Source organism: Phyllobates terribilis, unplaced genomic scaffold, assembly GCF_046119375.1.
Source record: "Phyllobates terribilis strain yellow unplaced genomic scaffold, ASM4611937v1 Scaffold_11__3_contigs__length_659146591, whole genome shotgun sequence".
In the NCBI taxonomy this organism is placed as follows: Eukaryota; Metazoa; Chordata; class Amphibia; order Anura; family Dendrobatidae; genus Phyllobates; species Phyllobates terribilis.
The window spans coordinates 118,065,595-118,083,579 of record NW_027362771.1 but is presented as its reverse complement, the minus strand read 5'-3'; the positions used below and the strand labels follow the sequence as shown (position 1 = coordinate 118,083,579).

The 17,985-nt window shown below is 44.2% G+C and overlaps 1 protein-coding gene across 1 annotated transcript in view; it reads right to left on the bottom strand.

Annotated features, from left to right (window-relative positions):
• The window catches only part of WASHC4 (WASH complex subunit 4), a 60,433-nt gene that overhangs the window by 16,482 nt on the left and 25,966 nt on the right, over positions 1 to 17,985 (bottom strand). The window contains exons 14-20 of the mRNA XM_073651558.1: positions 9,498 to 9,624; positions 9,229 to 9,354; positions 8,187 to 8,294; positions 4,752 to 4,898; positions 4,584 to 4,663; positions 4,375 to 4,480; positions 2,983 to 3,099 (exon numbers count right to left, since the gene is read on the bottom strand). Of these exons, the coding sequence (XP_073507659.1) occupies positions 2,983 to 3,099; positions 4,375 to 4,480; positions 4,584 to 4,663; positions 4,752 to 4,898; positions 8,187 to 8,294; positions 9,229 to 9,354; positions 9,498 to 9,624 (811 nt within the window). The remainder of the gene's footprint in view (positions 1 to 2,982; positions 3,100 to 4,374; positions 4,481 to 4,583; positions 4,664 to 4,751; positions 4,899 to 8,186; positions 8,295 to 9,228; positions 9,355 to 9,497; positions 9,625 to 17,985) is intronic.

Sequence of the window (17,985 nt, the reverse complement as noted above, 5' to 3'; positions counted from 1 at the left end):
CACTTACATGGGGGTTTCCATCTAAATCTCCGAATGACGCGATTCAGATGAAACTACGCCCGGGGGATCCATTCGCTATACTGCGACAGCAGAGTTACTCTGGACTCCATGTGGCCTTTGTTCAGCGGTGTTCTTCTTTTCAGAACTGCACAAAACTGTGGCCGACGGCACATTTATGCACGCCTAAAAAGACGAGCACTGCCGGATCATAGGCCAGATAGCGTCCACAGTGTCTACATCTTCCTCTGGGGGTTCCATCTGAATTACATATTTCAGAGATTTACAGGGAAACCCCGGTGTAAGCGCTCAGTGCAGAATAAATGTGAGCCGAGCCATACTGCGATCTTTGGGAGGCAGAATGAATAAAATCAATAGCAGGTGAAGAATTGGTTTTATTTTTTACGCTGTTCCTAGTGCAGTATAAGTGATTAGACTACTCTATTCTTCGGGTCAGTGCGATTACCAACCTCTGGGACCCCCATCCCCTAGCCGCACCCCCCATGTAAAACTGTAAGTTCGCATTATAAGACGCACATCCTTTTTCCTCCCAAATTTGGGGGGAAAAAAGTGCGCCTTATAATCCGTAAAATACGGTAATTATTTTTGCATCGCTTTATTCTGAGAGCTATAACTTTTTTATTTATCCGCTGATGGAGCAATATAGCGTTTTGTTTTTTTGACGCTTTCAGCGATACCATTTTTATTTACATTCGTCTTTTTGATCACATTTAATTCCACTTTTTGTTTGGTTGTATGATGAAAAAGCATAGTTTTTTGCTCCTTTTTTTTACGGTGTTCACTGAAGGGGTTAACTAGTGTTACAGTTTTATGTATTACAATATTCCAAGAACAGAGGGGCTTCTATCCCTCTGCCTGCCAGCTAGATATTGCGATCACAGCATTTAGGGGGTTAAAGTGCCGGGAGCGGTGCGGGAACAACTCCTGGCACTTATTGCCGGGTGTCAGCTGTCAGAATCAGCTGATACCCGGCGGCGATCACGCGTACACAGTCTCTGTGCGCGCAAACTCGCCTGGACGTACTCAGAACGTCCAAGGTCGGTAAGTGCTTACCAACCAGGACATACTGAGTGCTTCCAAGGTCAGGAAGGGGTATTCCCATCTCCAAGATCCTATCCCAATATGTAGTAGGTGTAGTAATAATAATATTGGAAAATACCTCCAATTAGAAATTTAGCATAGTTTTTCAGATTCGCTATGTCACTTACCTGATGTACGGCATTGCAATAGCTTAGGTATCCATGGTTACGACCACTCATATATTGACAGTTAATAAGACAGCTCTTAGTGCTTGTAACCATGGATACCTAACCTACTGCAATGCCCTACATCAGGTAAGCCCATGTGCAGAGCATTCCAGTAGCTTAGGTATCTATGGTTACGACCACTCATCTAGCGACAGTCAGATAGCTCTTAGTGGTCGTAACCATGGATATATAAAACTGCTGCAATGCCCTGCACATGAGGTAAGCGACACAGCTAATCAGAAGAACCAGACTACATTTCTAATTGGAGGCATTTGCTAATATTATTTTTACATCTACTACATATTAGGATCTTGGAGATGGGAATATACCCCTTTAACTTTATTCTGTGGGTCAATACGATTACAGTGATATTCAGGAGTTGTACGTTTTTCTACTTTTGCAAAAGAAAACAATTTATTTTTTTGGTTGTTATATTCTGAGAGCCAGCCCTTGAAGAAACCAGATTTTCTGTTTACAGAGCTTTGTGAAATGTTGTTTTAGCATAACGATTTGTCATTTTTACTTGTACCATTTTGGGATAAATTTGACTTATTGATAACTTATTTCATTTTTTCAAAGGCAAGATGAATGAAAAACAACAACTCTAGTTTTTAATATTTATTCTATTTTCAACAGCATTCACCGTGCAAGATAAATAATTACTTGTATAGTTCAGATCACAGTGATACCAAAATGTGTGTCTTTTTTGCCGTGCGTTTTTTTGGGTTTGTTTTCTTTTTATTGTTAAAACTGGGATTTTATTGATATATATTTTAAACTGCTTATTTGGCTTACAATCTATTGCATGGATATACAATGAAGTGCAGTGCATTATCCAGCCTGTCAGTATTCTGCTGACAGGTTGCCTATTAGACCAGTCTGTGGCAGGATCTAATAGGCCTTTGAGCAGGGTTAGGATGCAAATGCAATTTTTAAGTGCCAATGGGCACACAAAGGGAACTTCACCCTCTATCAAACTATTCAGATGCAATGGTGTCTTTAAACCTCAGCATCTCAGGACCTGTCACCAGGTCAAAAGTCTGTGGTTATTGCGCTTATTTCCCCTGCTCCTGAGTATTTCTATTTTATCTTTTTTTAAGATATGCTATACAGGTCCCGAAATATGGACCTTTTTATTTAGTATTAATTTTTATGGTCTTTACTAAGGGAGTGTGTCTTAAAGGGCATGTATTTAGGCTGTTCTACATAATTACCCTGTGTAACACACCCTCTTGGTAAAGACCATGAAAATCAGAACTAAATAAAAAGGATCATAGCTCTAGAATCATATGGAGGATTTAAAAAAAAAATCTGAATAATCAGGGAAGCAACAGTAATAAAATAAGATCAAAAGCTGGCACGTTTGATCTGTTAACAGGTACTCTTTAAACTGCTGGGATCAGATCTAGCTCTGATCTCAGCAGAAGTGGGAGCTCAGAAGGCCATGTACGTACTTCTGGAGAAAGAGGGTTTTCAGCATTTTACATTAGAAATAGTCTTGTAATATAACTTCTAATCAAACTGAATAATAAAGGACTGTCATTTTTAAACATTTTCTAGAAACATTCACAATGGGTGTCCAAATCCATCGGAGAAATATTTTAAGAATTGCAAGAACACAATACATTCCAGAACAGATGCCCATATGAAAATTGATGATTCTATAATATTACATCAAAGAAAAACCGAAAAACAAAACCATATAGGCTGTAAATACCTCTGTCAAGACTTCCATTATTTCCTTCTCATAGCACTTTAATAATATATCATAAGACTCCAAGTGCCTAGCATGCATCATTGCAGGAACACAGCTCCACAATGCACTGAACATATACTGAAACAAAATAAGAGTGAAAACATTATTTGCTCTTTAAAGGGGTGGTCCAAAACACAAAATTATTTTCATCCTAAATGCCTATCTATTTAATGCCATAATCTAATCTATTTTCTAATATACTTTAATTAAAAATTCCCTATCCTTCCCTAACTACAGTAACTGTTTTTATTTCTACTTCCTTTTGATGACGCTTCGTTTGAATTTCCCAGCATGCACTGGGATTTTCAAAGTGTCATCAGGAGGTAGAGGCTGCAGTCACTGCCACACTGGCTGCAGTCACTGGACCTTCCCAGACTGATAATATCAGTTCTCAGCTGTCTGCTTTACCTTTGCTGGTTTCATAAAATAGGAGGGACCCCACGTCATTTTTTATTTGGTTAAACAAGCATAAAAAGCCGTAGCATAAACTCCACATTAAAGGCACCAAAGGGTGCCATTTTATAATATATAGGGGGGCTGTGAAATTACATATCTGCAGGATCTCTCTCTAATATCTATCTACAAATGTATTATCTTTCTATTATCTATATCTTTATATAAGATTTTTTTTCTTGGTTGCCAGGAGGGCTCTGACTGTGAATTTACCGTACTTGGCTTTTGCAATTTCCTGGTTCCTTTGTGTGCGAAAAATATAAGGATGATCCGTGTGCCGTCCGTTTTTTTCTCACACCTACTGACGAGTCTCGTCCAATATACACGTCCATATGCAGCATGCTGCGATTTTTTCCTCACACTGAATACAGGTGAGAAAAAAAAATAGCAGATCTGCACTGTTTCTTTGAAAAACATTGGTGCGAGTGCAATGCCATTTTTAATCACATTTCTCTCGGCGTATTTATGCGCAGATGTGAGCAAACTCAAAGACGAATACTCGGCTTGCAAAGACAAGCGCCAGCTCCACACGTGACCTGACCGCTGCAGCGGACCTGTGGCTGGTTCAAGGGTGCAGCCATCACTTCCGATGCAGACCACGGAGCTACCGGTTCTGAAACCAGGAGGATGACCGCATAAGAGTATGAAATATTTTTAGTTATTTTTATTTTTTACAGAATCCAACCCCCAAGTAATGAACACCTTATGACATTCCCTTTAAATTAAAAAAAAAAGTCAAACTTAATTTTAGACTATTGTGATAGAACACAAACTAAGAAAATATGCATTTATTACAGCGTGCCAATTTAGTTTTTATCACAAAACTCTGGGTAACCATAATGTAATGATTCTCCTATAGACGTCACGGACAGTCTACAGCAATTATTAAGTATTACTCACATGTAACCTGGACGCATCAACCGCATTTTCATACACATCATCTAGATAAATTGGAAACACGGCTCTATGCCAATACAGGAAGCAGCAGTCACATTGTGCCCGGATTCTAAAAGAAGGAAGAATGTGCATCAGATGGCGGTATTTCCCATCTTCAGTACTGGGAATGATGAGGCATACAGATACAGAATACGCATAGCAATGGGATATACTTTTCTCTCAGCTCACTGATGAGGTCCAGCTTCTTCATTACAATCTGCATTGGTAAAAGCTCCTCGTCCTTGAAGGTTTTCTAGGACACAAGACAAGTAAACAGCTTTATTAGATGAGACAACCTTAATCAAGGAGTGAATCTACTATTAAAAGTACAGAATTCTTACCATTTGCGTCCCCACACTCAACGCTAGGGCAACCACAAGCCTCCTCTGTCTCGTGCTTGGACCATTCAAGGTGTTCTCAGCCAAGACCAGGGCAGAGAGCACATCCAGACGTTGTTCACTGTATTTCTTGTCAGAAATTACTCTTTTCTGCATTAAAACAGAAATATAGATACAGAATAGGAAGAGAGTACACAGATTAAATTATTAAGGTAAATACAAAGAAATCCTTCCCCTTAGGTCAAACGTGTCAAACTCCGGCACTATGTGGGGCCCATTATTCTCTACGGAGCACAGTGTGAGGCCCATAATTCTCTACGGAGAACTGTGTGGGGCCCATTATTCTGTACGGAGGACTGTGTGAGGCCCATTATTCTTTACGGAGGACTGTGTGAGGCCCATTATTCTGTACGGAGGACTGTGTGGGGCCCATTATTCTGTACGGAGGACTGTGTGGGGCCCATTATTCTGTACGGAGGACTGTGTGGGGCCCATTATTCTGTACGGAGGACTGTGTGGGGCCCATTATTCTGTACGGAGGACTGTGTGAGGCCCATTATTCTGTACGGAGGACTGTGTGAGGCCCATTATTCTGTACGGAGGACTGTGTGAGGCCCATTATTCTGTACGGAGGACTGTGTGAGGCCCATTATTCTGTACGGAGGACTGTGTGAGGCCCATTATTCTGTACGGAGGACTGTGTGAGGCCCATTATTCTGTACGGAGGACTATGTGAGGCCCATTATTCTGTACGGAGGACTATGTGAGGCCCATTATTCTGTACGGAGGACTATGTGAGGCCCATTATTCTGTACGGAGGACTATGTGAGGCCCATTATTCTCTACGGAGCACAGTGTGAGGCCCATAATTCTCTACGGAGAACTGTGTGGGGCCCATTATTCTGTACGGAGGACTGTGTGAGGCCCATTATTCTGTACGGAGGACTGTGTGAGGCCCATTATTCTGTACGGAGGACTGTGTGGGGCCCATTATTCTGTACGGAGGACTGTGTGGGGCCCATTATTCTGTACGGAGGACTGTGTGGGGCCCATTATTCTGTACGGAGGACTGTGTGAGGCCCATTATTCTGTACGGAGGACTGTGTGAGGCCCATTATTCTGTACGGAGGACTGTGTGAGGCCCATTATTCTGTACGGAGGACTGTGTGAGGCCAATTATTCTGTACGGAGGACTGTGTGAGGCCCATTATTCTGTACGGAGGACTGTGTGAGGCCCATTATTCTGTACGGAGGACTATGTGAGGCCCATTATTCTGTACGGAGGACTATGTGAGGCCCATTATTCTGTACGGAGGACTATGTGAGGCCCATTATTCTGTACGGAGGACTATGTGAGGCCCATTATTCAGTACGGAGGACTATGTGAGGCCCACTATTCTGTACGGAGGACTATGTGAGGCCCACTATTCTGTACGGAGGACTATGTGAGGCCCATTATTCTGTACGGAGGACTATGTGGGGCCCATTATTCTGTAAGGAGGACTATGTGGGGCCCATTATTCTGTACGGAGGACTATGTGAGGCCCATTATTCAGTACGGAGGACTATGTGAGGCCCATTATTCTGTACGGAGGACTATGTGAGGCCCATTATTCTGTACGGAGGACTATGTGGGGCCCATTATTCTGTACGGAGGACTATGTGGGGCCCATTATTCTGTATGGAGGACTAAGTGAGGCCCATTATTCTGTATGGAGGACTCTATGGAGCCCATTATACTATATACTGGATTGCCCGTGACTTTGCCAAATTTTTTCATTTTGGCCCTCTGTGTGTTTAAGTTTGACATCCATGCCTTAGGCCTTAAGAACGGAAACAGAATAAAGACTCCACATTGGGCAAAGTGTACAGAAAGGATCTGCAGAACCATTGGTATATTGGAACAACTGGGGAAAGTGGGTGACATAACTGTATATATTCTATTTCCAACACTACAGTATATGCCGGTGCTATAGAAATATCAACAAAGATAAAAGAATATTAACCCCTTCCTGAAATCCACCATACATGTACGGCTCAATCAAGAGGGATTGTTTGGAGCGTATTCACAGGCTGAGCCCGCCACATTCTGGGCAAATAATGGCTGTGAAACACAGCCAGGATCTGTTTAGAACAGCAGAAAGTGGAGCCAGCTCTCAAACGCGACTGTTAATCTCTGACTGGCGTGCTGATCCACATGCACATAGACCTTTCCCAGCGACACAAAGGGGTTTTCTATACAGCCAGGGGTCTGCTGAGGATCCCCTTGTGTCCATCATTATGGTGCTCCAGTGAAATCAAGCCTCCGGCTGGGTCTTCATAGGAGACCAAGAATATTAAGTGATCAGAAAAGGTTTAAGTTCCCTAAAGACTTAAAGTATATACATATATAAAAAAATAAATAAATAAACAGACTCTTTTCCGCCAATAAAAATAAATAGATAAAACATTTGGCATCACTGCCTCCGTAAAAGTATGGTCTATAAAAGTCGAAAAATTAATTAACCCGGTAAAAAATTATGTGTGACAGAATTTATTTTGTCGGCAGTACTGCAAAAAAACGCAAGGAGACGCTCTAAAAACACCGCATTTACTATAAACTGGTATCAATAAAAAACATCAGCTTGCCATACAAAAACCAAGTCCTCACACAGTTCCATCGACGTAAAAATAAAAAAAGTTACAGGTCTCGGAGAATGGGAATACATGCAAATTTATTATTTTTTTTACAATTTTTTTTTACCATTAAAACAAACTGGATGAGTTTTGTATTACCGTAATTCTATTGATGTGATGAATCATGATACCAGGTCATTTTTACAACACAATAAAAGCCATAAAAACAAAGCCCAAAAACCGTCGCAATTTTTTCCAGTTTTTCAAAACATTGTGAAGGTAAGGTGAATGGCGTCATTGAAAACTACAACTTGTCCTCCAAATAACAAACCCTCATATGGCTATGTGGATGGAAAAATAACAAAAAGTTACGGCCTTTGGAAGAAGGGGGGGAAGCAAACGCAAAAATGAAAATTGGCTGTGTCGGGAGGGGATGACGCTTGGGTATAATTTTGTCACTCTAAATGTAAGAGTAAGTGTTAGAAATGGATTCACTCATCTCTATTTGCAGAATCCTGGTCCAGCGGGCAGATCAATAGTTCATGGCCGCTGGATAGGAGCACTGCGAATGGCATCTTAAGTTACGGCAACCATAGCTCCTCTTTTGATCATCCAGCTGACGTACATTGTTCATCATGCCAGACAAGCTAATCAAAAGAAGAAAATAGAAGAAAAAAAAGCAGTTTGCAGGTCTCCCGTCCAATGACCATGGGCATCTATTGATGTGATGTCACTGTCACCATTCATCTCCCGATGCAGAAGTGACCAGTGCCAATATAACTCTTTAATAATGGGGAACTGGAGAATATTAAAGCTTTTTACCTTTGCAACAGCGATGGCAGTAAGTGCTTGATACTGAAGGTGCTGAGCAATGTGGGATACAGAATCAGCAACAACCATGCTTCTTCTATGGAAAGTGTGCTCTATAGCCTGGATAAAAGACATCTGTGTTATTTGTAGTGCAGCTGGGACTCATGAAAAGAAAATATTAAAAATGAATCATACAATGCAAATAATAAGACAATAATAATGTGGAAGTCACACTATAAGCCAAGAAGGGTCCGACCAAAGAAACAATGAGTAAATAACTTGAAGAGGTTGTTCACCTTTGGGGACATTTTTTCCCCCTTAAATGAATGTAATCAGAGCTAAAATTATTTCTGTAATTGGGTTTCATTAAAAATTTTGCACTGTTTGCCTTCCGTAGCCTCTGTGTTGCACAGTCTATTGATGTCTATTTATCAGAGAAATCGGCTTCTTACTCCTCCTGCACTGATCTTTCATTCTCAATTCATAGGTAAAATTTGTAAAATCTGTATTCTGTAATGACAGATTTTCCCATTAATTTAGATGACAGTTGGTGCTTTAAAAATTCTATGGAAAAGCAAAGAGCTAAAGGCAGACATTCTGTTGTAAGTTCTTCTGAAACCATAGTTACAGCTCGCCATAGAATTTTATGAGCACCAACTGTCATCTCCCATCTCACTAATTGGAAAGCCTATATTCACTGAAGACAGATTTCACCCAATAATTGAGAAATTTGAGAATAAAATCAATTCTGTAGGAGAAAGAAGCATATTTTTCCGATAAGATATATTATTACGCTTATTTTCATGTGTATTAAGGGGAAAAAATGACTCCTTAATTTCCTCTTTGTTGGCATTACAGGATAACTGGACATTTGATGCCAGAATCCTTGCAAATTACAGCGGATCGCTCAGGATTCCTAACAGCAAAGATTCTGTGGCCAGTATATTTTCAGGGAACCCTTTTAACAGAAAAGGATAGTTAAAAATGCAGAGGCACATACAAGACAGAAAAGAGCATCCATATAAACTGCAAAATGACATAAAAAATGTCCAACCTTGAGAAGCTCCACCAGTCTGCACAACGCTTTCACAGATGTCTTGGTCATAGGCTTCTGCATAGACATATACAAGTTCATGGTGGTCTTGATGATGTTACTAAGGCCACAGGCGTAAAGAAATCCCTGAAAAGCACAAGCAGATGAATGATAGGGGGATGGTATGTGCTACTTTCCTTCTTGGTGATGACAGTAATACATGGAAGCTACGTTTCAGCCAATACATAGAAAAGCTTATACATGTTTCTTAGTACTCAAGTAGCAAATACCTGCACAAATATATTACATCTGTTGGTCAGATCATCAGCAAATTTTTCTGTCTTTTGCTCTTTAGACAATATGGATTCCATTTTCATCATCCAGGAACTCACGAGAACATAGTATGACTGGACGTCTCTAAAGAGAACAGATATTTCCATATTAGTATTTAAAAGCAAGACAACAAAGCTGAACTAGTTTCCCCTCTTAAATGGGATGTCCACTTTCAGAAAAGTGCTCCCCAAAGTGTGCAAAGTACAATAAACTCGCCCTCCCTGGGTAAAGCGCCGGCTTCCTGATCCAGTTGCGTTCCCAGTGATGACTACCGTGATAACGTCATTTCAACAATGCGTGTCACCGTTCTAGCTGGTCAATGAGCTCAGGTTTCCATGTCATCAAAAGCTTGGCGCTGGATCCAGGGAGGGCGAGTACCTGATGAGTTTGTTATCTTACGTACTTTACGGGGGACCACTTAACAGAAAGTGGACATCCCCATTAACCAAAAATTTATTCAAGGACCTATGAAGCATGTAAGAGAAATGGCTCATGGAGAGGAAGCCTCTGCTAGACATAGTCCTGAAGTTATGTTCCCTGCATTCATTAACGTCTTAAAGATGATTCCATAACGAAGCACAGTTTAATTATCAAGCAATAGCTATATAGTTATCCTATCTTCGTGGAATCAAATATTAGCTTTACACCCAATAACTTTTTTTTACAGCGGATTTCCAGCCATTTATTTTATCTGGTAGAAATGTGTTTACTGTTGGATGCTTATATGGAAGCGGTGACATGAGAGGCATATTGTACTTTATATGGTACATTCTGCTACAAGTTGAGTAATACAAGTATTCTCACCAAATGGAGAATAACATCTACAAAAAGGATCACAGGCTGATCTTACTTAAAGAGATTGTCCACATTTACGCACAGGTTAGGCAACAGCTTATTGTTTGGTGGGGGTCTAGCTTCTAGGACCTGCACAGATCAGCAGAACGGGTCACTTTTGTCCCTGCTAGAATGGAGCAGCAATGCAAATGTTTGACCTTAACTCCATTCATTCCCTATGGGAGCCCCATAAAAAAAATGGAGCAGTGGTCAAGCATGCACATTGCAGCACCATTCTAGCGGGGATAAAGGTGCACCATTCTGGCTCTCTGTGCAGGTCCTATAATAATCATACTTTCAGTACACTTTTTATTGCTATAGTCATTGAAAACTCATTTTATTCCATATGCATATACGGCGGCTTTGGTGCACACTTGGCGAGGCCAGGGGATCAGTATACTATTACTCCCCCCTCAATTTGCATTATTAGCAGTTCCCCTGATCTGATTAACAGTGCTTGCAGAACAGCCCTGCATGTGTACATAGACTCTGAAGGAGTCAGCAGTATACATTGATTACGGGGGCAGGCTCCCCTTATGAAAGCCATCTGTCCGCAGCCACCGCTCGCTACACTGATACATCCGGCAGTGTAGTGAGCGGCTTCAGAGAGGAGGAGTTGATCAGTAACATGCTCCTCTCGTCCTCACTGCATCACAGTATCAGCACAGACATTGACCTATTCTGTGATGTACTGAAGGCAGGAGGAGCACGTGATTGATTCTCTCCACCCTCTACTCCTTACTAGTGTTGAGCATTCCGATACTGAAATATCGGGTATCGGCCGATATTCACTGTATCGGAATTCCGATACTTAATTCCGATACTTTTATAATATCGAATACCGGAATCGGAAGTTCCCATAATGCCTGCGCTCTGCAGTGTCTCTGAAGGATGACAAGCTGGATGGCAGCGCTCAGCTGCGATCCTGCTTGTCATCAGAATGCCATCCCAGCGTGGGAGAATTCTCCTGATTGTTTAAAAGCCGGCGCGCGGTAAAAAGCCGCCGGCTTTTAAACAATCACGCAGCCCCATACTGCTTCCCCGCAGCCTCCCACCCCGATCCTCCGCTCCCCTCGCCACCTCCCATCCCGATCGTAAATTAGGACCGGGCGGGGAGCGCAGCACCAAGGAGCGAAGGACCCGGGCGGGGAAGCCGGCAGTGAAAAGACTTCACCGCCGGCTTTCCCGTTCTGTGCTGCGCTTTCCCGCCGGTTATTTCAAATGAACAGCTGAGGTATCAGGTGATGCCGATCAGCTGTTCATTTGAAGTAGCCGCGGTGCCCTCAGAGGGTTCATGTGAGTTCATGCTTGACTGCATGAACTCACATCAACTTTCCCACGGCCGCACAGGTCAGCCTCACCTCCCGGACCCGTCATGATTAGTGTGTGCGGGGTGTGTGTGCGATGTGTGCGGGGTGTGTGTGTGTGCGGGGTGTGTGTGCGGGTGTGTGTGCGGGGTGTGTGTGTGCGGGGTGTGTGTGTGCGGGTGTGTGTGTGCGGGTGTGTGTGTGCGGGGTGTGTGTGTGCGGGGTGTGTGTGCGGGGTGTGTGTGTGCGGGTGTGTGTGCGGGCAGACATAGGCCGATGTGACACTACTACTCCCATCGGCCTATGTCTGTCCCCCGTCCACTCCTGCCAGCAGGATCAGCTCGATGGGAGCAGTAGTTCCCATCAGCCTGATCCTGCTATTTAAATTGCCCTACTGTGTCCCCAATAAATGTTAAATACATGTCATTGGTGGCCAGTGGTTACCTAAAAGAAATTAGTTCATACATTACCTGTCCCCGCCGATCGCCACCTAAAATAAAGTAAAAAATAAAAAACTACACCTATACTCACCTAGACACCTAATTCCCCGAAGCCATCGATCTCCTGTAATAAAATATAAAATAATAAACCACAACCTTATCCTTACCCCTCCGTAGTAGTCCACGAGTGTCCCACGAAGATCTCCAGTTCAGAGCAGCCACATAGAATGTGACCGCTCTGAACCGCTGCCGCCGCTAGAATGACGGGGCCGTAAGGGTTCACCGGAGTTCAAGCAGCGCTGCTCCGGTTAGCTCCTTTACGGCACTGCTGTATCGTGAGAAATTCCCACGGTACAGCACTGCCGTAAAGGAGGTCTCCGGAGCTGCGCTGCCTGAATGCACTCCGGTGACCTCAGTCAGTGGCTCCCGCTGCCGGGAGCGGACGTGTTCCCGGCAGCGTGAGCTTACAGCAGCCATGCACAGCTGTCACCATCTCCAGATGTGACAGCTGTGCATGGGAGATCAGCGCAGGAACGTGGACAGGTAACTATTATTTTTTTAGTAAACTAAGAATTAAATAAAATGGTGTTTTATTTCAAATAAATTATTTTTTTCTGGGTGTAGTGTGTTTTTTCTTTTTAACACTTTGTAGGTTAGTAATGGGGGTGTCATATAGACGGCCATCATTACTAACCTGGGCTTCATGGCAGCTGGCGCTGACATGAACCCCACCACTATTACCCCCTGCCACCGCACCAGGGCAGCGTGGAAGAGCGAGGCTAAGTGCCAGAATTGGCGCATCCTATGGATGCGCCATTTCTGGGGCGGCTGACGGCTGGTGTTTCTAGCCTGGGAGGGGGCCAATATTCATGGCACCCTTCCTGAGCTATTAATATCAGCCCCCAGCTGTCTGCCTAGCCTTTGCTAGCTATTAAAATAGAGGGGACCCCACGTCATTTTTTTTTGGGGGGTCCCCCATTTTAATAGCTAGTAAAGGCTAGGTATTCAGCTGGGGGCTGATATTAGTAGCCTGGGAAGCTCCGTGGGTTTTACCCCCTTCCCAGGCTTCAAACATCTGCCCCAGCCGTCTGCTTAACCTCCGCTAGAGACTAAAATTATGGGGGATCCCACGCCATTTTTTTTTTAAATAAATCCTTTATTTTAACACTAAATGACATTTGAGGACTTAATAAAGATGCAGTCCCTAAATTATTATTTATTTTTTAATAAATTTTTCCCAAAACTTTTGACGTGGGCTTCGCCATATTTTTGTATGCCAGCCAGATACAGCATCCAGCTTCTATGAACGCGCCATTTTCCGGGGCGGCCGCGGACTGCAATTTTCAGCGGGGGGGGGGGGGGAGGGCAAAAAGCTTGGGCCTCCCTGCGCTGCAGATTCCATCCCCCAGCTGCCTAGTTGTACCTGGCTGGACACAAAAATAGGGAGAAGCTCCACGTTTTTTTTTTTTTAATTATTTCATGAAATTCATGGAATAATTAAGAAAAAAAGGGCTTCCCTATATTGTTGTGTCCGGCTAGGTACAAATAGGCAGCTGGTGGTTGGGGGCAGCCCGTTCCTGCCTGCTGTACCTGGCTGGACACAAATATAGTGTGAAGCCCCACGTCAATTTTTTTTTAATTATTTCAGGAAATTCATGAAATAATTAAAAAAAAATTATGTGGGGCTTCGCCCTATAATTGTGTCCAGCCAGGTACAGCAGGCAGGAACGGGCTGCCCCCAACCACCAGCTGCCTATTTGTACCTAGCCGGACACAACAATATAGGGAAGCCCTTTTTTTCTTAATTATTCCATGAATTTCATGAAATAATTAAAAAAAAAAATGTGTGGCGCTTCGCCCTATTTTTGTGTCCAGCCAGGTACAACTAGGCAGCTGGGGGCTGGAATCTGCAGCGCAGGGAGACCCAAGCTTTCTGGGTCCCACCCGCTGCAAATTGCAGTCCGCAGCCGCCCCGGAAAATGGCGCGTTCATAGAAGCGCCATCTTCTGGCGCTGTACCCAACTCATCCAGGGCCCTGGTGCGGTGGCTCACTGGGTAATAAAGGGGTTAAGGCCAGCTTGGCATTATCAGCTGGCCCTAAGCCCGAAATTCATGGGGTCACGCCAATATTAGACATGACCGCCATGAATTTCTAGTAAAGTATTTAAAAAAAACACAAACACCCAGAAAAAAGTCCTTTAATTGAAATAAAGACACAATTCTTTATTGTTCTAAATTAAACCATACTTACCGCCACACCCATTCCAGCTGAAGCCAACGATCTCCTGCAATAAAAGGAAAATAATAAAGCAACCTCATCCTTACCTTTCCATGGTTCCCAGGACAGCTTCAGCTCTGCTACATCGAGATGACAGGCTGGACCGCAGCAGAACGCTGCCATCCAGCCTGTCATCCCGCGGACACTGAGAAGCGCAGGCATGCTTGCGCTCCTCAGTGTCTTTCTGTGACGTCATCCAGATGAGCCGAGGTCATGTCCAATGAACTCAGCTCACCTCATGCACGTCACTGACAGCGTGGGAAAATTCTCCTGCACTCAGCGCTTCAGCGTGAGAATTCTCCCACGCTGTCAGTGACGTGCATGAGGTGCGCCGAGTTCATGGGACATGACCTCACCTCATGCACGTCACTGACAGCGTGGGAAAATTCTCACGCTGAAGCGCTGAGTGCAGGAGAATTCTCCCACGCTGTCAGTGACGTACATGAGGTGAGCCGAGTTCATTGTCGGCTCATCTGGATGCCGTCACAGCCAGACACTGAGGAGTGGAAGTATGCCTGCGCTTCTCAGTGTCTGCGGGATGACAGGCTGGATGGCAGCGTTCTGCTGCGGTCCAGCCTGTCATCTCGATGTAGCAGAGCTGGAGCCGTCGTGGGAGCCATGGAAAGGTAAGGATGAGGTTGCTTTATTATTTTTCTTTTATTGCAGGAGATCGTTGGCTTCAGCTGGAATGGGCGTGATGGTAAGTATGGTTTAATTTAGAACAATAAAGAATTGTGTGTTTATTTCAATTAAAGGACTTTTTTCTGGGTGTTTGTGTTTTTTTTAAATACTTTACTAGAAATTCATGGTGGTCATGTCTAATATTGGCGTGACCCCATGAATTTCGGGCTTAGGGCCAGCTGATAATGCCAAGCTGGCCTTAACCCCTTTATTACCCAGTGAGCCACCGCATCAGGGCCCTGGATGAGTTGGGTACAGCGCCAGAAGATGGCGCTTCTATGAACGCGCCATTTTCCGGGGCGGCTGCGGACTGCAATTTGCAGCGGGTGGGGCCCAGAAAGCTTGGGCCTCCCTGCGCTGCAGATTCCAGCCCCCAGCTGCCTAGTTGTACCTGGCTGGACACAAAAATAGGGCGAAGCTCCACGTTTTTTTTTTTTTAAATTCATGAAATTCATGGAATAATTCAGAAAAAAAGGGCTTCCCTATATTGTTGTGTCCAACCAGGTACAAATAGGCAGCTGGTGGTTGGGGGCAGCCCGTTCCTGCCTGCTGTACCTGACTGGACACAAATATAGGGCGAAGCCCCACATCAATTTTTTTAAATTATTTCATGAATTTCCTGAAATGATTTAAAAAAAATTGACGTGGGGCTTCGCACTATATTTGTGTCCAGCCAGGTACAGCAGGCAGGAACGGGCTGCCCCCAACCACCAGCTGCCTATTTGTACCTGGTTGGACACAACAATATAGGGAAGCCCTTTTTTTCTTAATTATTTCATGAATTTCATGAAATAATTAAAAAAAAAAAATACGTGAAGCTTCTCCCTATTTTTGTGTCCAGCCAGGTACAACTAGGCAGCTGGGGGATGGAATCTGCAGCGCAGGGAGGCCCAAGCTTTCTGCCCCCCCCCCCCCCGCTGAAAATTGCAGTGCGCAGCCACCCCGGAAAATGGCGCGTTCATAGAAGCTGGATGCTGTACCTGGCTGGCATACAAAAATATGGCGAAGCCCACGTCAAAAGTTTTGGGAAAAATTAATTAAAAAATAAATAATAATTTAGGGACTGCATCTTTATTAACTCCTCAAATGTCATTTAGTGTTAAAATAAAGGACTTATTTTAAAAAAAATTGACGTGGGGCTTCGCACTATATTTGTGTCCAGCCAGGTACAGCAGGCAGGAATGGGCTGCCCCCAACCACCAGCTGCCTATTTGTACCTGGTTGGACACAACAATATAGGGAAGCCCTTTTTTTCTTAATTATTCCATGAATTTCATGAAATAATTTTAAAAAAAAATGCGTGGGGCTTCGCCCTATTTTTGTGCCCAGCCAGATACAACTAGGCAGCTGGGGGCTGGAATCCGCAGCGCAGGGAGACCCAAGCTTTCTGGGCCACCCCCGCTGCAAATTGCAGTCCGCAGCCGCCCCAGAAAATGGCGCGTTCATAGAAGCGCCATCTTCTGGCGCTGTACCCAACTCATCCAGGGCCCTGGTGCGGTGGCTCACTGGGTAATAAAGGGGTTAAGGCCAGCTTGGCATTATCAGCTGGCCCTAAGCCCAAAATTCATGGGGTCACGCCAATATTAGACATGACCACCATGAATTTCTAGTAAAGTATTTAAAAAAACACAACACCCAGAAAAAAGTCCTTTAATTGAAATAAACACACAATTCTTTATTGTTCTAAATTAAACCATACTTACCACCACGCCCATTCCAGCTGAAGCCAACGATCTCCTGCAATAAAAGTAAAATAATAAAGCAACCTCATCCTTACCTTTCCATGGCTCCCACGACAGCTTCAGCTCTGCTACATCGAGATGACAGGCTGGACCGCAGCAGAACGCTGCCATCCATCCTGTCATCCCGCAGACACTGAGAAGCGCAGGCATACTTCCACTCCTCAGTGTCTGGCTGTGACGGCATCCAGATGAGCCGAGGTCATGTCCAATGAACTCCGCTCACTTCATGTACGTCACTGACAGCGTGGGAAAATTCTCCTGCACTCAGCACTTCAGCGTGAGAATTTTCCCACGCTGTCAGTGACGTGCATGAGGTGAGCTGAGTTCATTGGACATGACCTCACCTCATGTATGTCACTGACAGCGTGGGAGAATTCTCACGCTGAAGCGCTGAGTGCAGGAGAATTTTCCCACGCTGTCAGTGACGTGCATGAGGTGAGCTGAGTTCATTGGACATGAACTCGGCTCATCTGGATGACGTCACAGAGAGACACTGAGGAGCGCAAGCATGCCTGCGCTTCTCAGTGTCCGCGGGATGACAGGCTGGATGGCAGCTTTCTGCTGCGGTCCAGCCTGTCATCTCGATGTAGCAGAGCTGGAGCTGTCCTGGGAACCATCGAAAGGTAAGGATGAGGTTGCTTTATTATTTTTCTTTTATTGCAGGAGATCGTTGGCTTCAGCTGGAATGGGCGTGATGGTAAGTATGGTTTAATTTAGAACAATAAAGAATTGTGTCTTTATTTCAATTAAAGGACTTTACTCTGGGTGTTTGTGTTTTCTTTTAACTTTGACTATGGGGTTAGTAATGGGGGTGTCTTATAGACGCCTCTCCATTACTAACCTGGGCTTGATGTCAGCTGGCATTATAAGCTGACATCAACCCCAACCCTATTACCCCCTGCCACCGCACCAGGGCAGCGTGGAAGAGCGAGGCTAAGTGCCAGAATTGGCGCATCCTATGGATGCGCCATTTCTGGGGCGGCTGACGGCTGGTGTTTCTAGCCTGGGAGGGGGCCAATATTCATGGCACCCTTCCTGGGCTATTAATATCAGCCCCCAGCTGTCTGCCTAGCCTGTGCTAGCTATTAAATTAGGGGGGACCCCACGTCATTTTTTTGGGGGGGTCCCCCATTTTAATAGCTAGTAAAGGCTAGGTATTCAGC